Source organism: Nelumbo lutea, chromosome 5, assembly GCF_056320005.1.
Source record: "Nelumbo lutea isolate HS-2025 chromosome 5, American lotus-T2T, whole genome shotgun sequence".
Taxonomy (NCBI): domain Eukaryota; kingdom Viridiplantae; phylum Streptophyta; class Magnoliopsida; order Proteales; family Nelumbonaceae; genus Nelumbo; species Nelumbo lutea.
In genome coordinates, this window is record NC_142688.1 from 7,998,763 (window position 1) to 8,024,413 (window position 25,651).

At 39.2% G+C, this 25,651-nt stretch overlaps 1 protein-coding gene, 1 long non-coding RNA gene and 1 pseudogene across 2 annotated transcripts; 1 reads left to right on the forward strand and 2 right to left on the reverse strand.

Annotated features, from left to right (window-relative positions):
* Nucleotides 1-169: 169 nt before the first annotated feature.
* On the reverse strand, nt 170-2,491 carry LOC148850146 (uncharacterized). Its single transcript, XR_016099714.1, has 3 exons — nt 2,353-2,491; nt 559-2,241; nt 170-368 (listed from the first exon to the last, which is right to left on the reverse strand). It is a non-coding gene; the product is annotated as an uncharacterized LOC148850146 (long non-coding RNA).
* A 4,678-nt stretch (nt 2,492-7,169) lies between these two features.
* On the reverse strand, nt 7,170-25,097 carry LOC148850147 (QWRF motif-containing protein 2-like). The gene is made up of 6 exons (XM_088943539.1): nt 23,207-25,097; nt 20,545-20,664; nt 18,607-18,723; nt 18,417-18,506; nt 7,618-7,725; nt 7,170-7,524 (listed from the first exon to the last, which is right to left on the reverse strand). Exons 1-6 carry the CDS (start codon nt 24,677-24,679, stop codon nt 7,450-7,452), a joined length of 1,983 nt encoding a protein of 660 aa, XP_088799665.1. The 5' UTR covers nt 24,680-25,097; the 3' UTR covers nt 7,170-7,449.
* LOC148850148 (GATA transcription factor 12 pseudogene) lies at nt 11,087-11,743 on the forward strand (annotated as a pseudogene).
* Nucleotides 25,098-25,651: the final 554 nt, after the last annotated feature.

The window sequence follows — 25,651 nt, forward strand, 5'->3', positions numbered from 1 at the left end:
ATATATATATATATATATATATATAATAACAAGTAAAGTTATTAAGTGTAGAAAGATGATTTTCTTAATCACAATAATGGGTAAAATATGCAAAAGAAAAAGTGATCAATAATAAATAGGAAATCCACTGGTTGGTTCGCTGCATGGGCATAGCTGCGCCTCGCCGCATTTGACGTGGACCCCACGGAACCTTCTCCAATCTCCCTCCCTCCCTCCTCACTCTTGATTCCTTGTTTTTTTATTTTTTCCTTCATTTTATTCCGTTTAACTATTAACTATTATTAAGGCAGGCCAAGGCCCAAGCTGCTGATTAGGTTACTTTATACAGCACAGGTCACAGGTAGGAGGTAGCTGAGTTTTCCATTTCCCTACGCAACAACAGAACAAATGTAAGTATATGGTAAATGCACATCTGCTATAAAAATCTAATTTGATTTTTTGTCTTGGCCGTCTGGTCTGCTCTGGTACTCCGGTGTGTGTGTGTGTGTGAGAATTTTTATGTCTTTGTTTTTCGTTTCTGTTTTGGATCTTGTGGAGTTTGCATCATTGTATTCGTACCTCTGCGCCTGGATGAAACGACATCAGGTTGTTTGATCAAACAAGATAAGGGCCCCATCTGCTAGATGACGCAGATCCATACGAATATTCACCATGCGTCCAGTCCGGAGATAGAGAGATTGATGTTCTCGTAATTAGTGACTAGTGAGAGATAATAGGGAGGTCCCCAAGGAGAGGAGGGTCGGTTGGAGGTATTAGAAAAATTTGACCCCGCTAGTGCTCTCGAGTCTCGCCCATTACCCATAGAAGAGAAGTAGATATATAACCAGGAAAGGAAAAACAAAAGTGGTAGAGCCGTAGAGGTTCGTGAAATTGGCATCTCCTTGTCATTGGCATCTCCTTGTCATTGTCATCCGTCTCTTTCTTTTGTTATGATAATGATGAAAATTGAGAAACAAACAGGAATTTTGGGGTATTTTGGTGGTGGTGCTTGGCTGTACAGCGCTCTCTCTCTCTCTCTCTCTCTCTCTCTCTCTCTCCTCCTCTATCCTCTATTGCCTGGTTTTGCGTTGTTGAACAGATACAATTATGTGTGACGCGGATTCCACCTCCGTTCTCTTTCAATTTCTTTTCCTTTATCAAGTTGCATGCATTGAATTGAGCTAACAACGACAAATTCCAAGCTTCTTGGTGGACATGTACATCATCAACTCCATCCTTTTTATATCTTTCCACAACATCAACATATATACCATTCTTTAATTCTTTATACATACTCCTCACCCCTCACTTAGAGGTTCTTTTGCCTTCTCTTTTTAGCTATTACAAACACCCCCCCGTACTATAGGGTTTGTGACAAAGGCCCCTATATTTTGTTTTGCCACAAAGCCCCTGTATTATGTATTATGATTGTGAGACAAAAACCCGCTTCGGTTAGTCTTCCGTTGAAATTCATAGTTATAATATTTTTTAATTCCCATACTATCCTTCACTGTTTATTTTCCCTGACCTCACATACACGAAGCTGCTGCTGCAGTGGCGGCGGATTTCCGTTGAAATCCTCCCTCTCTCTTCCCCGATCTCTCTTCTTCCGCCACCTTCCCAGCCTTGCGAGGATTGCAGCAAGGCTGGCTCTTGATGCCAAGCGCAATAACAGAGCTCTTGCCACACCCACTTGAACCAACAGGGGCGAGTGTTTTGCCCGCTTGGGCACGTAAGCTGAGGTCTTGGAAGACTTGCACGTCTGCTAAATCGACATGCTTGAATTCGACTTCCCCTTTTAGGCTGTCCGGTGCCCGGTGCAGGTGAAGAATCAGGGTCATCTGGTTCAATTTCTGTCTTACGACCAAGGAGGTTGATGGCACGACCACCCTTGATGAAGTCAGGAGCGAGAGTGAGCGTCTCAGCCGCGCCATTGGCAGACACCATGAGGACCATGAACACTCTTGATTGTTTTTTGAGAAATCAGAGATACCCTGCTTCACCAGCCAGGACGCATACCACAATCCAAGGGCATTCGAGGCAAAGAGTAAGAATTGTGCTACTCCGTAGCAAATTCCAGCAATCTGTCCCTTCCAAAAACAGCGTCTCAGGGGTGAATCGAGGCTGGAGGAGAAGAGGCAGACTTTGTTTGCCTCTGAATTGAATGCGGCAACAGTTCTGAAATTTGCCACAGCCTGGCCTGCTAACTGCGTTGCCTTGAGCAGCTTCCAAGTCAGCCGAGAAGCCTTTCATGAACATCTTCTGCGGCCATAAATAAACAGGTGGAACAGTTCATTCCATATTTTGTTTCAATACAATATAATTTTCAGCAGAACGCGCCCAGGAAATCTATTTATTTGAATTTTCCATTACCTGCAAAACGGTGGCAGCAACGACAACAGGGAATACAGCAATGAGGACAAGGGAAAGTCACCACTGCAGAATGAACCCAGCTGTGCAAGCAATGAGCATGAGGGCTGAATTTTGCAGGATAACTGAAATCCTGTTTCTGATTGCCGATCGGACATTGTTGGCATCAAGAGTCAGCCTTGCTGCAATCCTCGCAAGTCTGGGAAGGTGGCGGAAGAAGAGAGATTGGGGGAGAGAGGGAGAGAGAGGGAGGAATTCAACGGAAGTCCCCCGCCGCTGCAGCAAAGATGAACAGTGAAGGGTTGTATGAGAATTAAAAAATATTGTAACGGCAGACTTCAACAGAGAACTAACGAAAGGGGTCTATATCTCACGGTCATAATACAGGGGTCTTGTCGCAAAACAAATTACAGGAGGTCTTTGTTACAGACCCCATAATACGGGGAGGTGTTTGTAATTTATCCTTTCTTTTTTTAATGGATTTTACCAATCACCATAATTATTAAGTTAATCGTATTTTCATCTTTTTCTTTTCTTTTTTCCCTTTGCATGGTGTTATTTATCAGACCCGGATCGAACGGTTGATTCAATGACCCAGGCAGGCACCCGTCGCCCTTCAATTGACGGTTTTCATGGTAATGTAGATTCCAGTATCCAGGTCATCCAACGAATCTTTCAAGAATTTTAAAGAAACAACTTCACCGATCCCTCTTTCTGGATGTGGCGATTTCCCAGTTCTCATCTCAATAGCCCCCATTTTTCCTATGTGGTTTTAAGCGTTTCCACGTGGACAATCAAAAGGTTTTCGTATCTAACATCGTCTCCAGATGGTGACCCATTTACAAAATATTTGTTTTTCGTAAAATTTCCTTTTCCAAAAAATTGTGATGAGGAACAAAGCTATGACAACAATATTGTTAATTTTGGAGCACAACTTATAGATGTTGCCATGGGTTGTATATTGTTTAACAGAATTTCGCGATTCCTTTCTGTTCTGCGTATATTGGAATAATGAATCAAGTTGACAATTTGAATTGGTTTAGATAGATTAAGAGTCTAGTTGTTTTAACCAAAGTTCATCGTCAATCGCTTTTGGTTCTTTCATACTTAGCCGTTCAACTCTTCTTTTTTCCCTCCCATTTGTCTACTTGCATGATAAATTATGTATATGTATTATATGTTGGATGCAAAGAGAGAGCAAGTTAGATGCCGATCATGGATCACCTTTCTTTCTTCTACTTGCCGATGTTGGCTTTTGAGATTCCGAATGTTGGGTATGGGCCGTATGGGGTTTTAAAGAGGCGTTTGCCCTTTCGTCTAATATCAATGTCATTTGTTTGACAGATCCTTGGTGAGTTGGTGTATCCCATACACACATTCTACTTTTTTTTCTTTTTTATGCACCACGTATCGTATATATATATACACATATAGGTATAAAGAATAATGGAATGGTGGATGAAAAAGCTATACCTACCATACCATCATGTTAAGTTTAAGTTTCTCTTAAACAATTGAACATACTCAACACACATAAAAAAAAAAAAAAAAAAAAAAAAACATTTAATGAATATTAAATTCACCCACCCCTGGATGAAAAATCTTTTTTTGTGCTCGTCCGGTGGTGGCGGCACCCAATGTATGTACACGTTAAAGTAATGAATATTTTATTTCTGCTTCGAAAAAAAACATTTAATCCAATTAATGTCTACTAACAAAATACGCATGCAATTTCTATTAGACGGGAAAGGTATACGATACCTAAAAATCTTTAATTAATTAGCAAAGTCCACCTAAATCCGAATAAATAAATATATATTTGGATTCTTCATCTTTCTTTCCTTGAATTCTCCAAAATTTCTCAATGCTAATTTGTAATTGGACATACCAAGAAATAAAAACAACTCTCCGAGAGAAATAATAATAATAAAGAAGAAACTGAGCTTTCAAGTTTCAATATAGCTGACCATCACAGGACAACTGGACAAGGGTATTATATGTGGGTGGGGACTGGGGAGTCTCGCTCTCCCTCTCCCTTATTTTGATTCGAAGTTGGAAAAAAAGGGGATTTTTATAGGGTGGAGCTAGAATTCTTAGGGGTGGACTAAATCCTCCTGTAGATTGATGTTAAATTTACAGGCAGGATGCTTGTAGTGGTGGATGCTGCTAGTTAATATTATTACAATATTACAACAAGCATAATTTATATATTTACAACATGGAGAGGAGGGCAGAGGGGCCCACTTTCGTGTTCGGCAGATGCAAGCAGAAAAAAAGTATTTCAGCTCGTAATTATAAACTTATAGACTCAGGTGGATCAGTGGGTGAGCCATCCTTTCAAATTCCGAAATCGGATTCAGTACTCATAAAATAGTGCTCACACTGTTCACAGCCAATTGTAGTTATTTGGTAGGAATATCTTCCAGGAAGGAAGAGAAAGGCAGGGAAACATATGGCCTACCTTTTCATTTAAACCAAATACAATCTAAGGCTCAGTTTAAAGAGTATAAATATAAATATGTAGAGTGTAAAATTTTGCATTTTGTATTATTTTGTATATATTTGTATTTTTATTCTTTTCAAACTGAGTCTAAATAAAAACATATAAATATGAAAATGTTTTCAAAAATATATATTCTTACTAAATCCTAACCCTAATTCTTCTCCTTCGATAGTCTCCCTCCATCAACCTATTCAAACCTGGAAGAACTTGAAAGTTTCTTCTCATCCACATCAGTGTTGGCGGTACCTATTGGATCATCTCCCTCCACAAGCAGAAACCGATGACCGGCAATCAGTGACCGATGGATGACACCATCTCTCTGGCGAGGTCCTATTCTTTCTCTTTGATTCTCACTAATCTTTGTGTATTCAGACTAGAGGCTGTGTCCCTAATCCCCATTCCATAACAGCACTCCAACAACCACAAACAACTCTAGGTTTCTCGCAACAGCTCCGGCAGCATCTACAGTAGTATTCCGGCAACCACAAATAACTCCAGGTCTCTGTCTTTCTTTGGCAACCAGTGTGGCACTCTAGCATCTCCATTCCTAATTCATATCAGGCTTCAGGATTGGACTTGGGCTTCTGGTTTTATGAGAACCGGGCTTGGGCCTAAGATCTAAGCCCAATGGTTAGGCCAGATTCAGGCTCGGGTCTGAATATATTATGTTGATAACAGGTGAAAGCCCATCCCAAACCCGGCCCATAAACAGGTCCAGTTATGAAACAAACAAACAAGCACATGGCATGATGATACATATATTTGTCGGGAGACGGTCTCCTCTCCTCATCCCAATTCCCAACCGATGGTCAAAGGTCAACGTCTACCGTAATGTAGAGGATGGCAACGGAGGGTCAAAACTTTGTCTGCCTGGGATGGGCTGTTAGGAATTACTCCATACCCATGGTAACGTGTCAACGTTTCCAACAGCCTAGGCTGCTGGCCCCCAACATGCCAACAGCCGATAAGCCAAAGTTTTTTTTCCTACACAAGGCTGCCAATATGTTATTATTATATATATAAAACAAAAAGTTGTTGCATATAGGATATAGCGAGCGTAACGGCAAGCCAAAAAAGACATTATAACACACCATCCATAAACCATAATATGAGAGATGGGAAAGATTCAAATTGATGCACAGATATCGGGAGTGAGGAACGAGGTCTGATGATCAAAGAGGATGGCTGTTGGAATTCAAACTTGTCATGCTTTATTTATATATATATATGACTAAATCAAATAACACGTTTAGGTGTTTAGGTCTTATATTAATGTAAAAGAAAACAAAAAAAAAAAGGGTTGCCCAAGATGGAAATTGTGGTTTCCAAAGAAACTTGTGCCTCACCAAACCAACCTTGCCTGCCGCATTCAGAATTTAAGATTTGGGGTGGCAGGTGGCTACCTTTTTATCTGCTGTTTAGCTAGATTATCCCATTTCCCAAGTCGTCCTACTCAGAGCCACGCACTGCACTTGTTGACTTGGGAGAAGTAAGGATTTGTCCAATGCAGATTTCTGATTTATGCTGCAAAATTATACAGTATAAATATTCAAAATGACCACAACCCACATTCTATGTATTAATGCTGGTCCGTGAATTAACATTAATTCCAAACTGGCACTTACCCAAACGATACTTTGAGCCTATAAATTCTGACCCTGGGCTGATTGGTCATTCTCCCTTTCTATTTTCCTACCTCAATGTCAAAAATGATCATCATCATCATTCAATTCCCCCACCTGTACCGTATTTCTCAGCTATTCAATTCAACCATTCTTACCCTACCCGTTACTTTGGTTTTCATTGCCAAATGAACATGGGAGTAATGGACTATTCTCTCGTCGCTACTTTTTGTTTTGGCCCGCTATGATCACTATTGATTCCATCTAGGTCATGCCAATGCCATGCCACACTGAAACCATTTCTCTTTCTCTCTTCTTTTATAAATTAATAGTGGATCATGGATGGGGTAAGCCTCACAAGAGTAGCAGCTTTTAATTTTGTAAGTCCAGCTCCAGCATTTTCAGTGGTGAATGTCTAAACTAAACTCTCCTTTACCAGAGGAATGCACTGTTTCTGCTTAGAAATTGCTAAATTTCAGATTGGGTTCGGCAGTACTTTTTGTTCTGGTTCAAATGAAAATATCATTTTGAAAACAAATAATTTAACAACGAAAGCACAAGAAAATTTTCAAAAATATAGTGAAGAATACTCGTGAACAAAAGGGGAAAATTAGGGATCATACATACATACATACATACATACATATATATATATATATATATTTACATGAGCCTTTCTTTCAACGGAAAAAAAAACAAAGAAAAAGAAATTTGTATACAACTACTACAAGGGAAAGGCCATTTCCTCATTTCCTGTAACCTGTGCGTACAAAAATACACGATACAACCAGTCTCCATTGGTACCAGAGGCCAAATAAGGCTCTCCGCTTCTTTTTTGCCACACCCAAGTGACCAACCATTCAATGCGTTTCACCTTCGGTGCCTGCCTCAGCTTTTCTTTTCTTAGAAAAGAAAAAAGAAAACAAAGATTCGATGTGATGTTAGAATTTTGAGTAGAGTCAGATGAAGATCAGTCTAGACTTGTGTTGTCAGGCTCGTCGGTACACGTTTTAGTTGTAATATATGTGTTCTCAGGCTACAATCCTTCACCTGTAACCATATATATGTTTTTTTTTTTGTTAGCGCTATCAACCCCAAGTCAGAAACAATATTGCAGACTAGAAAAACAGAGCTTGCTCAAACCTGCATGGCAGCTAACGTGCACAAGAGATCTTTGCATTGGGATATCAAAGCCCGCTCCTGAGCAGTGACGTTTGCAAGTTCAGCCACCAAGGAATTCATCTCATCCACCTGTTGAGTAACAAATGGCTTCAACTATCGACAGGCAAACCACAATGTAATCAAATGACTACCAACCAACCCCTTTTTCTACCACAAACCCATCGAATCTATTTACATCTCACCAAGTATGTACAAAGTACCGAACCCTGAATTCACTGAAGATTTGGAATTGTTCTCGAGGTCCTATATTTACGTACAGAATCTAAGCTAAATATATTACCCAATAGTTCACATGCACAGAAGGAAAGGGAGCCAGAAAATTGACGGAACCACAGGCTCAATTTGACAACTTCAATGTAACATGATTGTCAGAAATTTCTTCGAAAAGGACAACTTAAACATAATCAATACGGACAATACTTTTTTTATCCAGCTAAGATTTCATCCGTATTTCTTGGACAACAACTTAACTCGAAAAATATGGCTTAGTAAAGTAAATTAATGCATACATACATATGCACCAGCTTCATTTAATATTCGTTACTATCACCATCACCACCATCAATAAAACAAAAATAATATGCCCTCTATTCCATGGATGCCAACCACTTTTTAATATTCTCCTGTTTCTCTTTGCCATTTGAGGAAAAAGTAGGAGACTCCTGCTCTCTCACAGCCAAAAACTAATAAACATTGATAAAGAAGAATTAGGGAAATTTCCCAATTAGTACCCTGTACTATGGTGCCCAAACTTTAAACTGCGACAATTCAGCACCCTAACTTTCAAAACATGACAATCAAGTATCTGCTGTTAACTAGCCATTAAGTGGTATTTGAAAAAGACACAAATGCCCTTCGAGTGTCATCTAATTTTCTTTATCAACCATCCAAACATTGACAACAAATTAACAGTCCCAAATCCTTGCCTCTTCTGTTCAAGAAAGAGGGGGTCACCAAAATGGCCACTCAAACGTGACCCCAACTTTCTTTAATGGAAAAGGCATTTGTGTCTTTTTCAACTGCCACTTAACGGCTGGTTAACAGCTAATTAACGGCAGGTACTGAATTGTCACGTTTTAAAAATTTGGATACTGAATTGTCGCTGGGGGCCAAAGTGGCACTATGCCCAAATTACAGGATACTTAATCGGGAATTTTCCCTAAGAACTAACATGTACCAACATTATAACATTAATATTATATTTCTGTAGGCAATGCAATATTTATTCCTTGGCACAAAGTCAACAACATAATCCTGTATAGTTTTTTTTTCTTTTTTTTTTTTGATAATTAACATTACTCTATATAGTTGGAACAAGGCTTTGTTGAGTTGAGTCGCGGAGGGCCAAGTCAACAACATATGCTAAACACTCCACTACAACACAAGTAATGCAAATGGACTTCCTAGTTCCTACCTATCAGATCAAAACTGATGAATGCTTCTGGCACAAGACGATTGTCATGACAAGGTAAAGAATAAATGATCACTATGGATGATTATGCCATCCATCCAACCATCAGTTATTGTTTTCAATATTCCAAAGCATGCAACTAATTTACAACTAGTAGAAAAATGCTAATTACAAGGTAGAATATAAAAAAAAAAAAAAAACTCTGCATCGTTATGCCTGTAACAGTACTTGGTACAAATCACATCCGATATTCTGAGTTTATTTGAGATTTCTTCCTTCTTTCTCTCTTCCAGGATACAGAGATTTTCTCATGTCGAAACCCCAGGATATATCACCTAATATGGTGCAGTACTTAGTGCAAACCACATCCAATATTCTGAGTTTATTTGAGATTTCTTCCTTCTATCTTCCAGGACAGGTTGTACAGAGACGTTCTCATGTTGAAAGCCCAGGAGATCACCTAATATGGTTATTTTTTTGTTGACTACCATCAGGATAGCTCATTCAATTATGACTAGGAATGACTTCAGAGGTATTTCAGCGGCCATAGCAGGTTAGCTTGAGATAATTGGTTTACAGGCAACCATTAGAGCACAGCACCCCTTCCGCCTTTCCTAAGGAGTTAGCAAGTTTAACAGATCCAATGGGTTGGGATAGAAATTTGAACTTCCCATTGATTCCAAAATTAGCTATGGGACTTGCTCGGGATGATGCTAAAAGGAGTAAATTCTATTGGAGAATTGCTCTTATGAAGTAGGAAGGTAGTTCATTATCCTTGCGATTGTAACTGTTCCTCTGTTTGGATGACTATTTGAGGCATCTTGTTGTCCTCTCACTGTGGAGGAGGTGCATGCATGATCCTTTTCTCTTTTCATATTGGTAAGGTTACTTGTGTTTGGTTTTAAGTGATAACAGGACTACAGATAAATCTTCATAAATCACATTTGGTTGTGATGTGTAGAGTCAGACTGAATGTTTGGTCTGCAAAGTGGGAAAACTTCCCTCAAAATATTTGGGGTTAACTCTTGGAGATAGATGCATCTCAAAATTAATTTGCGACCCAATCATTGAAAGGATTGATAACAAGTTGGCAGAATGGAACGCAAGGTACCTGACGAATGGGTGGTAAGCTGGTTCTTTTGAAAAATGTGCCATCTAGTCTCCCAACCTACAAGATGGCTCTGTTTCATATCCTAGTCTGTCTGGCAAATACAATTAAAGAAGATGAGGGAGTTATTCTGGAAGGGGTGGAGAGATGAATTCAAATTCCATCTTGTACAATCGGAGTGTTTGCTCTCCTAGAAGGCTGGGAGGTCGAGGGATGAGTAGAATGAAGGAGATGAATTTGTCTCTACCACGAAAATGTTCTTGGAGGTACAATGAAGAGCCTTCAGCTCTGAGGAGGAGAATTATTGCTGGGATCTTGGAACAGAAATTGGGATCCAGGGCAAGTAAAATTATCCTATAGCTGTGTTGTATGGAAGAGCATTGAAAAATCTTAGGGTAAATTACAAAGACCCCCCCTGTACTATGGGGTCTGTGACAAAGACCCCCCTGGATCCACCAGCTTTCCATTGAAATCCATCATTGCAATATTTTTTAATCCCCATACTATCCTTGTAATAACTATTCCGACAATTGGGAGAAAAACACTATTCATCTTCTCTGACATCACGATACACGAATAGCAGCGGCAGTCATCCCTTCTACCTCAAATTCCTTCACATTTCTCTCTCCCTCTCTCTCCCCCGATCTTTATTCTTTCCCTTCCCCTTTCTCTCCTCTCCTTTTTTCTTCCCGCTTTCCTCTGTTTTCCATTACTCTCGGCCATAACCGCCACAACTCGTTGCAATGGCTAATTCAGTTGTTGAAAACAGACTGCAAGGCCTATTCCCAGGCCTCAAAGTTGCCTTACCAACAATGAAGGCCGGAGTCACAATCGAAATCGACAGCAATGGAGTATTATCATCAAGATATTTAATCCTCCTGTGAACGCATTGTACAGGGGGTTTTTGACAATACGACGACTTAGCTGAGCTTGAATGGCTCTTGAATTTCGTGGAGGAATCGTTCTCAAGCGACGACTTGCAAAAGCTGCAACTGATTTCTGGGATGAAAGCGCACACGGATGATGTGTTCAAAACTCGAGAATTCCAACCAGAGAACAAACAAGAATAACTCGATATTTCGTCCTGAGATGTCAGTTCCAGCCAAAGCAAGAAGCAAGGGTTCCCGCGCTGCTACGGGCAACTGGTCTTCAAGATTGCTTGTACTGTCGCCGACAACATCGTCATTGGAATCCGACGTTGCACAAAAGGGACACCGAAGAAGAGAGAAAGTTCAGACGGTACAAGTGGCAATGGCGAGGGGCGGAAATGCCTGCATTATGCCACCGACAAGACACCGCAGTGGCGGACCGGGCCCATGGGTCTAAAGACACTTTGCAACGCATGCGGTGTCCGGTACAAGTTAGGGAGATTGGTCCTAGAGTACCGGCCGGCAGCGAGCCCGACATTTGTTCTCACGAAACACTCCAATTCGCATAGAAAAGTACTGAAGCTTCGACGACAGAAGTTGCAGAGGGCTCAGCAACAACAGTTCCTTCACGCTAACCCAATTTTCGATGTATCTAGTGGTGAGGATTATTTAATCCATCACCACGCTAGGCTCAGGTAGCTAATCTGATTGATCAGTACGGTTTAGCGGATTCACTCGTGCAGAACTCAATTCAGCTCGACAGTTTTAGCAGACATAATTCTCTAGAGAATTTCCGAAATTTTCTGATTTTCTTATTGTCAGAGATCTGATTTTGGTCCCAACTTCGAAACTTCGTAGGTTATAAATTCTCTGCCGCAGAATTACCAAGCAAAAGAAAATGGGGGAAGAAGGAAAAGGTGGATATGGTACTGAACTCTAATGTTTCTGTTCCTTTTTTTTTTTGTCAATTTTGTTTGCTTTCCATTTCGGCCGAATTGGGCAATTTCTGGAAGCAAATATTCCCATTTTGGAGAAATGTTTGTTTTGTTTGCACTCTCATTTTAGTGTTTTAAAGCTTCCTAGGGAAGAAAATATGTTGTGCAATTTGCACTCTCTAGTGCTAGTTCTATTGTGATAAGTGATAAGCCCCCCCCCCCCCCCGAAGAACGTCCACTCTCTACTGAAATCTCAGGTTTGGCTACTCGAAACCAGGTTTGATTGGTTGGACCATTAGAATTTCAATTCTCATGTCATCGGAGCCAACTGATAAACAAGAAGCATGTGGCGGCTATGGCCGAGAGGAACAGAAAACAGAGGAAAGTGAGAAGAAGAGGAGGAGAGAAAGGGGTAAGGGGAAGGGGAAGAAGAGAGATCGGGGAAGAGAGAGAAATGTGAAGGAATCTGAGGTAGAAGGGATTACCGTCGCTGCTGTTCATGTATTGTGAGGTCGGGGAAGATGAACAATGTTTTTCTCCCAATTGTCCAAATAGTTATTACAAGGGTAGTATGGGGATTAAAAAATATTGCAATGGCGGATTTCAACAGAAAGCTAACGGAAGGGGGTCTTTGTCTCATGGTCATAGTACAGGGAGGGTCTTTGTTGCAAAACAAAGTACAGGGGGGTTTTGTCACAGACCCCATAGTACAGGAGGGTCTTTGTAATTTACCCAAAATCTTATGATCTCTTTAGCATGGGGTGGGAGGTGGAGCTCGGGTGGGCTTTTGGAAAGACATTTGGGCTAGGGAGAGACCCCTGAAGGATGAGTTCCCTCGGCAGCATGACATAACTTCTAACAAATGGTCCTCGATCTGGACAATTATGACACTGGGCATGGGTCCCTTGGAACCCTCAGTTTGGAGAAGGTTAAATGATTGGGAGTTCAAATCAGCCCCCCACAAGATTTCCCCCCACAACGTCCCACAGCACACCCCCGCCGTGTATTGGGAACATCTCCCGATGATGACATCATCATTTCTGGTATTATCATTAGGAGATGTTCCCAATACATGGCCGGAATGTGCTGTGAGACGTTGTGGGGGCTGATTTGATCTCCTGTTCATGACCCTTAATAATATCAATCCAAACAGAAGTCTGATGGACAAGAGAATATGGGTGTGGGACAGCTCTGAGTCTTTCTCGGTGAAGTCTATGTATAATGATTTGACTCCATGGGACGGCAGTGGTTTCCCTAGCTCACAGGTCTGATGCAAGGCAGTCCTGTTCAAGATTTCCTTCCTAGTGTGGGTGGTGGCTCTTGATAGATGCATTAAGCTGAAAACCTATTGAAGAAAACACTGGGCATTGACAATCCTCAGTGCATTTTCTGTGATAGGTGCCTGGAGTCAACAGACCATCTGTTCCTTCATTGCAGCTTTGCTACACCCTCATGGATAAGAGTGTTACCCTGTTTTGAGATGTTTTCCACAGTTGGTAGTGCAGTTTCTTGAGGCCTGGCAAAGTAAAGGTTCAAAAGGAAGGGGCAAGCTGGTGTGGAATATGTTTTCTGCAGCAATATTTTAGGCTATTTGTGGGAAAGAAATATTCAGATATTTGAAAACAAATTCTATGAGGAGACTGATGTGGCTGGAAAGTTAAAGAATACTGATTTCATAACAGTTTTTTTTTTTTTTGATAAGAGTGTTTCGTTTCTGTAATTAGCTGATACCTTCATCTTTTGTATATTCTCTCAATGTATAGTTCCTTGTCGTACATGGGTGCTGCTTTTGTTTAATGAATTTATACCTATCTTTCTCTCAAAAAAAAAATAAAAAATAAATAAATATCAGTTATGTTTCTGATAATAGGTTTTTAGTTATTCATTTTAAATTGTCCCGGTATTGAATAGGAACCAACGTTTTGACCAGAATTGCAATTAAGTTTCAAGATTACAATTTATGAAATGGGAAAATATTTGATACAAAATTCATTTTGTTGAGGTCTCTTGTACGCTCTTGTTTGTTTTCCTATTTCTAACTTTTCCTCTATTGCTTTCTATGACCATCATATTTTTCCTATTGCTTCCCGATATAAGGTCACTATTGGAGTTTTTTCTACTATTATTTGTGGTTCTATATTATATTCACAATTAAATTCTATTATTTGTGGTAGGGATATAAATGGATCAGATCACATGATCCGATCTGAATCCAAATCCAGTCATATTTTGTCGGATTTGAATAACCCTCTGTCAGACTTTCGGACCGGATTCAGATCACCCCTATCCAATCTGAAAGGATCAATTCCAATTCGACCTATACATATTTAATTATTTATAAACATATCTACTTATAAAAAGGCATGTATATATTAATATATTTTTAACATATTTATTTATAAATATGTTTATATTGCATTTTTTTGTAAATTCTTTATAAAAAGACATGTATATATTAATATCTATGATGAAAATAGTTGAACAAATTACTTATACTTTTTTTTCCTTTATATAAACTTTTATGTTTTTTCTTTTAACAATTTATTAAAATTTTCATAATTTGAATCAAATCGGATCAGATTTGGATATCCGGCATCCTTAAGGATTTGGATTCGAATTGCCACTTATGAGATCCGATCAGATTTGGATTCAAAGAGAAAGGAGGATCTCATCTTTTTATTTTTCTCATAAATATCTTTTTTATGAAAGATGTCTTATATTAAGAATAATGAAGATGCACAAGACCCCCCAGCTCAAAAAAAAGCACCAAATTGGGCTGCATTAAAAAGTTATATTTGTGTATGATCCGTATACCTCTCACACCTGAGGCATACACCTCCAAGGCATCAATGCCTCTATATGCCTTGAGCATGTTGTTCCATGTCTGCTCAACACTCTACTTCATACAGCATTAATGGCCTTACACGTTACAACTGTTCTATAAAATTTTCCTTCTAGTCTAAGTAGGGATGGAAAATTTCCTCGTCTAGTAAAAAGAAAAGGTGCATATGTGTGTGTGTATGTTATATGATTATATCTATGTTAGTCCTGTACAATTATAAATGCCACTACATATATACGTTATATGTGTCAATTTCTATGTTAATCTCAGCTGTAGGTGTTGGATTGTTATTGTGTGTTGTTGGAATTTTATCATGTAAAAATAATGGCATCATGCAAAATTTTTCAAGAAAAACAAGTTTTTGGGTAATTTTTTATTCAAGCTTAATTTTTGGATTTATCCATCATGATTTTTTTTTGGAGTGGATACATGGCTCAAACCCAAAAAAAAAAAAAGTGGCTATTATGGTGCTATGTGAGTTGGATCAACATTCAACTCAAATAGATGTTAGTTAAGTGCTAAACCAATTGCGATTAATGATTTTTTTTTCTTTCTTTTAAGTAAATATTTTTCAAAATCATATATGGGCTCCTATGCCCTTCAAGCCCAAAGCAAGCTTTTAATTTGAAAAAAAAAAATGATCTTGGGTATTCAAATCCCTGATGAGGACCCATCTCCATCCAGGGTCGGGGATAGAGGTTCATTTTTCTGCCCAGCAGGGACTGGGGATGGGGATAGGGAGTATAGCCTCCACCCCATTGCCATTACCAAGTCTAAGTGGTATTCATCTATCACATAAGACTCTAGATGCACCCCCTCCATTTTACCCATCATGTTCTGATTCTATGGGCAACATCCCCAACCTCTCCCTTGTTATGGGTTATTGAACCAAGGTAAAAGAAGAGGTCATGTTGAGTTATCTCTTGGTCTCCAATGAATTAGAACTCTAAGACAAAGGAGTAAAAAGTCATTGGTTAAGTACTTTAGGAGTTTGAGTTTTCTTTCAGTTAAACTATGATAGTGTCAATTCTCTAATTTCCATTTTTCTTGGTTCTAGTCAATGTTTTGAAAATTGGAATGGACATCAAATTGAAAGGACCCTACTTCATAGCTTACCATGGTTCAACCAATTTTACTACTGACATCACAAATATGTTCATTTAAAGAAAAGTGCACATTCTTGTTTCAACCACAATTCGACTGGTTCAATACCAATTTAAATGTGGTTCAATTAGGATTGACCAAAGTCGGTGGTTTCTGCCATATCCAAGGAAGTTCACCGCTAAGAACTAGAAAGAGGCCCAGTTTCAATTAAACATCCAGTCCAGTTTAATTTTCAAAATATTGGTTCTACTAAGATTGGAAACCCGTAGTGCCTGTAACTCTGTATGTATGCCATTAATGCAAAAACATGGAAAATGATACAAGACCACGAATGATTTTCAGTGAGTGATTCCCAATCCCCACTGAACAAAGGATGCCCAGGGTTCTCCTCTTGTCTTCTTTTGTAACTTTCCTAAATTCAGCCACTAAAGGACTGAGTTGATCAAGTAAATCTTGTTTTAATTATTTCAATTATCAACCTTTACATACTTCCTCAGTTCCTCTAGAGAAGCGTGTCCATATCAAACCTTGGTAAAAGCCAGATTTGATTCAACCATCTTTTATATTGAAGGCCCATTTCTGTGCCATTAAAATATCCTTCAAAATTGGCACTAAAAACCCTAGTTGTTGATGTTCCCAATTTCATGAACTATCATTGCTTTGTGCCAAACCATCTCAGAATCCCTCCAAAGTTAGTTCCCTCTTTTAGACTACTCTAAAGTCTAAATACCATTGTAAAATAAACAATTCAAAGAAATTTCATTCCAAATCTCATCTTGCTGAATTGTTTCACTTGCTCTCTCTAAAAATTTTTGCATATTGCAGCATTTCGGCCTTTGGCCCTAAAGTAGGTTCGAAATTAAACCTTGCTCCCTGTAGTTCTCTTTTTTTTTTTTTTTTTTTGTTGAAAAGTGAAGCAAGAATTTTATTAAATCAGAAAAAACTCGTTACAACAGGAGAGCTAACCACAACTGACTACTCAGAACACAGAACCCAAATGGATTTAGATCTAAACAACTCAGGAACATTCAAGTTTTTAAAATTAGGGGCTACAGACACCCAAGAAATTAGCTTGCTAACCGCCTGCTGCACAATCTCCTCCGTGCTCTTTGGTTTGTTGCTAAAGACTCTTCTGTTCCTTTCTGACCAGATTACCCAAATCACAGCCACAGGAATGGTTCTCCAAATTAATTTTCCTTTTTTCTTCAGACCTTGAATATCCCAGCAAAGCGGCAGATCTTGGACTGAATTTGGCATGACCCAACAAAGACCAATAGCTCCTAGAAAATGAAACCAGACTCTAGAAGAGATAGGGCAGTGGATGCACAACAGAGAAGGGAGATGAAGACCCCTTCTATCCAGATTGATTCTTGAGAGGCATTTGTTCAGCACCATTGTCCATACAAGGAAATTAGACTTCAAGGGAGAACTAGAATTCCACACTTGCTGGCAGGGAAAGTCAGTAACCCCTGTTCTACTGAGCTTAGAAGTAAGGGATTTGACTGAGAAGCAGATATCCCTACTCCAGGACCAACTCCATTCATCTTCACTATTAACATCTATAGACTGCTCCATTCATCTTCACTATTAATATCTATAGACTGCTCCTGTAATATCTGCAATAGCTGCAGCACTCTATCTATTTCCCAATCGAACATATCTCTTCTAAACTGAGGATTCCATGCCACTGTATTGTTAGACAAAACATAGGACTCCGCCACAGATATTTCCTGGTTAGCTGCACATTGGTACAGAAGGGGAAAAGCCTCTGCTAAAGGTCTGTCCAAAGACCAGGGATCTTTCCAAAATTTCATCCTACCACCATTTCCCACCTTAAATCTCACACCTTCATAATCACAGGAAGACCAAAATTCTCTTCAACCTTCCATAAACCTGCCCCTTGCCCCATTGCTGCCATGTCAGCCGATTTCTCAGAAATTAGTTATGAATTTGTTTCGTAGTGATTATCAGCAGTGATTTTTGTGTTTATGGGAATCACCGAATTTGCTAATTTCTCTTTTCAACTCAATTTTAATAATCATTTTCTGAACAATTTGCCGATTTCTCAGAAATCGACCAAACCAAACACCAAAATAATCAGCAATTTTTTGAATTGCTGATGTGGCACTGACATGGCGCCGATTTCTCATCTGTCCCAAACAACATCTAGGTCTCAACCCTCTAAAGTCTAAAATAACAATTCACTTTAACGGTTTAACATTTTCATCAAAATTGCTCAGCCCCTAGATCATATAAGTACTGCATTATACTGGTTACAGAACATGTCATACAATAGACATAGGCATGTAAGAGGCCAAATAATTATGATTGGTTCTCAATGAAGATAGCTATTATTGCATCTCCCACGACAAATGCTTTTAATGTGCAATTAAATCATCTATCTGACTAAATTTTGGTTCGTATGATATTCTAAAAATTTGTAATTGATATATTTAGTAATCAACACCTGAACAAATGAAAAGAGCTTTACCTTTGATAGCAAAGAACATATCGAGGATGCCATTGCCTGCATCACATCAACTGCAGAACCAACAGCATCCTTCACGTTTTGGATATCTGCCTGTTGAAATAAAGAGCAAAGATACATTTTGTCAAGAACCATGTGCCCCAGTGGAGTGTTCAAGATAGCACAGTTCAATTAAGAATCTCAAGAAACAGACCTTTGCTCCACAAACAACTGGGAGGCGGAGAGTGCTAGCCTTCAGAGCTTCAATAGCACCCGATAAGGAAGTGAAGTGGTCTCTGTCCAGAAGAGACCACTCTTCCAAATAAGCCATCTGCATTCATCGTGTAATCAAGATTCAGAGGTAGATAAATGAAGAGTTAAAGGAGGGTAGAAACAACCCTGTACCATGGCCCTGTAAAACTTGGAAAAACAAGGTTTTTTAATAAACATTCATGGAAGCTTATTTCTTGGTTAAGTGTAATGCTAAACTTCTAATTTCCTTGTCAAAATATCTGATGTCTCAATCAACAAAATCCTAAAGAGAACTCAAGGCTCAAAAATCTAACACTTCCAAACAGCATCTCATGTGACGCTCAGAAAGTCAAAGAAATCATTCTATAATCCTTGCATATTTGAGAATTGAAATACAAGTTCCTGATTTCTTTGTGATCTAAGTATCTTACATATGCATCATGCATACCCAGACCCAGATAGAAATGGATAAATAAGTGAATTTATTCAGCAGATTAGAAGCAATGGGTATTTGAAGATAAACCGTGATTCAGATACTGGTAGGTTTAAACGAATTCATTTTATAAACCGTGATTCAGATACTGGTAGGTTTAAACGAATTCATTTTATGATGCTTTGACCAAAAAATAAATAAAAAACTGGTCCAGTTGGGGTTACACAATTTGGTAAATCTGTGATTCATGAGTGAGATATTTGAAGAGGATGCAATGCACCTGTTCAGTCAATGTAGGGTGAGAAAGGTTTCATTTGGTCCTAGTTTTTCCGGATATTTAGTCAATCAGAGTTCAGGCCAAGATCAACTGCATGAAATCTTTTCTTGTTGACTTACTATTTATGATGGTAAAAGGGTCAAAATTGTATGGAGCATGATACCAGACTTGTTGGGGAATATGCAAGGAGGGGAATAGAAGAATTCTTTATGTGAAGCCAAGCAATCACATTGTGGCTGGAGCATGTCAATTGATTATGGAGTGGTTATTGGCCATAAAGATTTGCATCAAAAACAATTAGTGATCTTGTGGAGCAACATTTATAGTCCGCTAGTGCAAAATTTACAGCTCTATGGTGCTTTTGTGGTACCGGAACAGAATAACATATTTTTTGTAGGGTAGCAGATTCGATAATTTAAATGGTTCTAAAACCTTTCTCCCCAAACCAACCTTTTCTCTTTTTACTTTTCCTGAGTCTAAATGTGCCTCTCAAGTAGCATTTTATGAATTTGCATGCTACAAAAATACAAGTCACTTCATTTAACTTTTCCAGCTAGCATTAGGTTCTCTTGATACAATGTTTTATTTTATAAACAAAAACACAACTTACATAAAATGATGGATAAGTTGGTTATCCATGTGTTCATTCAGATGGATTTTGAGTTGGTCTATTGACATAAATATGTAAAACCTAATTTACTCATGGACGAATGGGGGGTTTTGTTGCAACTAAACCATCCTAAATCAAATAGTGCTTTGCAATTTCTTAAATCAGCTTTTCTCAGAGTCAAGTTGATGTTAGGCTAGTGCTGGCTCCTTGGGGGAGTTCAATAGTTTTGAGGTACTAAAGAGTCTTGTGCTTAACATTTCGTCATGTTTTCTTTTGCCAATGTTATGACATACTGAAAAACGCTTCTTTTTCATTGTTTTCAAACTTCTGCAGGCCTGCAAGGTCTTGTCAAAACCATTTTCATATTCATTTTGTTACACTGATAATGAATAAAAGGCAAAGGAAGAAAAGTATCAAATGAAGGATAGGATGCACAAGTAACATTGAGCAAGTCATTACCCTAAACCTAAATGAAAGCAGTTTCAGAGAAAAAAAAGGAAAGAAGAATAAATCAAAGTCTAAAGGTTCAACAGATCTCCATAAGAAGTAGAACCAACTGGAATGAGCCTATAGATCTTACTTGTCCTTTAAGGATGGAAGTGAGTTTCATGTTTTGCCTCAACAATTGTAGCTTGATTTTCTTAACTGTGACTGAATTACGCAATTCTGAAGTGGTTGCCCATGCATTATATAAATGCTTCTGGAGAGAGAAAAAGTACACATATATTTAGATGAACAACAGAACTAAGGTTTCATTATAGAGAGTTTGTCTAACGAAATCATTAAAACAAAGGATAAGCATCAATAAATGCTATGAGGCAACCAATATTCTGTTTGAAGTGGTAGTAAAATAGCCTGAGCTTTGAACATGAAATGGACCCAGCCTTGGATTTATGCCAATGCCATACAAAAACAAACCACATAAGAAAATTTGTTAACCGAGACACGAGAGAAGATAAATAGTTCATATAACCAAGTATTTTAAGATTAGCAGGTCCACACCAATTAGGAAAAAGAAAGGATTGAAAGAACTGTCCACACTCCATAACCTTAGACAAGTTCTGGTTGAGACATTACATAACTGATATTCAATATTGTATTTTAAAACAGTAAGCCCTTTCCCTTTCTAAATTTAGATCAAGTAACTTGAATTATCAAATCCCAAAGAACACTTCATTTCATGGCTTCCTTTTGATGAAAAAACTAAACCGTAAGGCTACACTATTGTAAGTTTAAATGCTTACTCTTTACCCTTAGGAAGCCAAGGGGTACCATTCTCTCTCATGAAAAACAATTTATTGAGCGTTAAGGTAGTAAAGCAAAATACTAAACTTAAAGTCAAATAACTAAAATTCCTTGAACTCCACAAAACAGAAGATCCATTAACATCAAATGTTCTTTTTGTCAAAGTTATACCATTAGTGCACCTTTATACACCCAAACAAATAGAGAAAAGGAAATGATACAGCCCCTTCTACAAGTGTACATACACACCTAGCTAACATCAATTCTGTGAAGTTACTAGGAATGGCCCCCAAACTCCCAACAAAAGCACCATAGAGCAAGACCATATTTTAGCAGTAAAAGCACATTTAAGAAGTAAATTGGAGACTAACTCGTTACTCTCACTATGCATGACACATTCATGTTCAATTGGGAGTTCATGGGATATAAGGCGATGATGATTCATGATTGATAAAATATTATCTACCAAAGCTGTCAACATGAATAAAACCACTTTTGTTGGAATAATAGGGCTTCAAAATGAACCCATCAGGAATCAAGTTCTCCCATAAATCCCTTAAAGCAAAAGCAAAGGATTTTACAAAGATCCCTTGACGTTCCGTGACCACCACCTTCCTTGGAATTTGAGGGGAGAACCCAACTCAAAGATGAAAGAAGATTAAATTTGGATCCTGATCTGGAGGACAGGAAAGTTCAATCTGCAATTGTTTTGGGGTTTGTTGAATGTTCTTTGCAACTGTTTCTGCTTGGTAAGTTGCACTCTTCTCTTGGTACTTGTTCCTTTAGGTTGTGTTTAGTTTGAAGGAAATGGTAGGGAAAGGAAGGGAAAGGTAAAGAAATCTTTACAAACCTTGTATAGGTTTTCCTACCTTTTCCTTCAAACCAAACATAGCCTTATTCAACAACAAGTTCTCATTGATTTTTCCCCATCTTTTTTTTTTTTTCCTTTTGAGTCACAAACAATAACATTTTACCACCATGACACTATTTATAGCCTTCCCCCTTCCCCTTCTTTATTTAATATAACTATATAAGTTTATTCTGAAAAACAAATGACAGGGATGGACTTTAGATAAAGGAATTTCATGCTCAGAAATGACATTTCAGGATTTGAGCCTTATTTTTGAACTCCATATAGCAACTTAAACAGAGTGAATGCTACAACTCCAAAGATTTGGGGTCACCTGGTGGTGTGGGATAATTTAAGACTATATCATTACTTGTGCACTTTTGAACTACAAGAGAAAACTTAAAATATAACTGCTTCAATAAACTCTATTCACCCATTTGCTAGATAAATTGTCTATGAAACTGTATTTAGAAGACTTAAGTGGAGTATTTTTTTATCAGTATTGAGTGAGGTAAAATTACTAGAATTTTACAAAATTTCTCCCAAGCCTATGGTTGCTCCCATGACACATGGCATTGTTGTGACACCCTACAAACATTAAGCTAATTATTCCAAACCCTACTAAAAGGTGTACAAAGCATCTCTCTCCTTCAGAATAGATAGTGTGTCTAAAGCAAATTTATCCATGAATTAGTTGCATCTTCCCAAGATGAAGCAACTCATGCTTCTTCCTACCTTCTGATAGTTATCCATGCAATTAATGTCACATCTAATTTATGATCCATAAATAAATGTCATATCTAGTTTATGAAGAAACAAAATGGTCCAATTTGACCAATTTTCATTTCACAACAAACAATACCAAGAGCAACTGTGACATTATACCAATCTCTTAATTCCTCGGCCTTTTCTTCATGGAGTAGAAAGAAACTGGAAGTTCCTAAAGTTTGTTACAACCATTTGGGGTATGAACCTCGGTGATGACAAGGCTGAAAGAAATTGCTAGGCGAAACGCTTGCATACCAAAAATCATTATGCATCAAACTAAGCCTCGAGCATGTATATAATACATTATCCATTAATTAACACAAAACAAAAAGGGATACGTGGAAAACAAAATAGGCACTATGAATTTAGAGAGGCATACCTCTGCAGTCAGCCTCTGCAACAACAAGGCAGCATCTGCTCTTGCATTTACAAAGCGCCACTGCAAATGGCGGTTATACAGAAGCCTCAAGAGATGTGCATCAACAATCCGGTTCTCCACCGTCTTCCCTCTCCGAACATCAACAGAAAAACTAAGAATTGAAGGCGTATTAATGGAATGGCCACTCAACGTGGCAGTTGCTACACTCATCCGTGACGGGCTGGGCATTCCCCTGGACGGAGAAGAGGTTGAATTCGTCATAAGCTTACTAGGGGATGCAGGCCTAATGTGCCCCCGGAGAGGTGATGACAATGCCCTGCTACTGCCACTTGAGACTGTTCGAGGTGACGATATGGGACTATCACTTAGTGATTTCTTATATGGAATGAGTTTGGGAGGGGCTGTTGTCCTTAAGCCAGTATTTGTCGACAATGGCGAACTAGGGTCTTGCAAACGCCGCAATCGGCTGTTTGTCTCCTGCCAAAACCTCGCAGGGACACTGATTCCACGAGGCACAGTCCGAGCTCGAGAAACCCCGTTGCATTCCTGTGCTCCAGAAGTGCTGCCAGAGGAGACACTCTCGGTATCAGATGCAGTGAGATCGGAGGGCAGTGTTGATCCATTTGCCAAATTGGCTTCCAGTGCAAGCTGAACAGTCTTCACCAAGTCGACATTGTTTGAATCACGATGTAATCTACCATCAAACGATGCCCTCCTACCCTCTTCGATCATTGATTGCTGCAGTGCACGAACCACAGTGCCAGATCCAAAGAGTTTCTTCTTGTCACCGGTGCAATCCAAACTTCTTGTCAAGGGATTCACCTGCCGGGCTCTACCCGGCCAGCGATGCTGATCAATGGGTCTTGAGTTCTCCGTCTGATCTCCTCCCCCAGCTCCAGCCCCATCAACCTTCCCTCTCAATAGCGTCGTCTTTCTCCTTTCCGGCGTAGCCTTCCTTGCGTTACTCAAATTGGGTGTGGGAGCGGCCTTAGTCTTACTAATCGGTAGTGAGAATGATTCCCCTTGAAACGAAACTGACAAACTCCGGGTAGAAGTGAACAACATCTTCGAAGCCATTGAAACTTCAGCGGCATTGCCCGTTCTCGAATCGGGTAGCGGCGTGGTGGGTCGAGGAGTAACCGGACGTCTCCTCTCGGCCGACTGAGACCGTTTGATCACAGAGGGTAACGGTGTCGAAGCTGCCATCGAAGTGGTGGGTCTCAAAACAAGAGGAGATGGACACCGTCTGGAAGAAGAAGAGGAGGAAGTTGAAGTGGTGGAAGTGAAAGGGGACATGTACCTAGAAGTGATTTCTCTGGATTTGGGTCTCCGAGGACCAACATCGCCATTGTCTATCTCGGAAGGTAAAAGAGGAGGTCTGGTTTGGTTTTGATGAGTCGCTTCTTGTTGAGAGGAGGTCTTGGGGTTGGGTGGGTTAGGTGAGGCATTAGCAGAAAAAGCAGCCACCATCATCAGACGAATTGAAAAGGAGAAAAAGAAATCTCCACTGTCTTCACATCTCCTCTCAGACAAGAACAAAAATTAATCTGAAAACCCACAATTCATCTGATTATTTTCTCCTCCCTAGCCACCAAAACCTGCAAAACAAAGAAGACTAAAGAAACCCAGAAAGGGATTTTAGAGGATTAAACATGTGTAAGAAAAAGCCTTCTCTGGTCTGGTCTGTTTTGCGGCTTTTTTGAGAGAGAGAGAGAGAGAGAGCAAACGTGACTATGGGTGTGGGTGTGACTTGTGAGATGGGAGAGGTGTGTTTTATTAGGGAGCAGGAACAGAGACAACGGCCCGCTACGCTTTTCCGGCGAGGATACACGCAGGAAAGAGAGCGAATCGGAAGTTGATTTGGGCGAGAATTAAGAGCAAAAATTGTAGTCTTTGTAGTCATTGGGAGTAGAAATCAAGGAAACGAAATACACATGATGTAATTGCTCTGAAGTTTGAATCCTTAATCAATACCCTACGATGAGAATATTGGGTTGTGTTATTTGAAAATATTATACTATTTATAAGAGGTCATATCACGAACAAACGATTCCAATCCAAGAGCAAGGGTTGTTTGTCTTCATCAATGGTTGAAAGCAGGTAGGTGTATCATCATGGCCCCACAAAACATCTAATGAAAATGAAGGGGGAGCTTGCGTTTTGTGAAGCTTTGGAGAGACGTTATGCTAGCTTTGCTAAGTGACGTCTTATGAAAATCTCAAAAATATATTATTAGAAGATCCTCTTCTTATCATTATTTTTTTTGGGACGGTAGTACCCTTCTGCTTTGAGTAGGTAAAGCTACATACATAGATTTGGGCATGGGGTGCTTTGTCATTTAATCAGGATGTCCCCTAATTTACTCTTATCCGATATATACATATATGCCAAAAAAGAAAAAAAATCGTACACATATGATATATTTAAAGCCATGGCTCGTGAAAT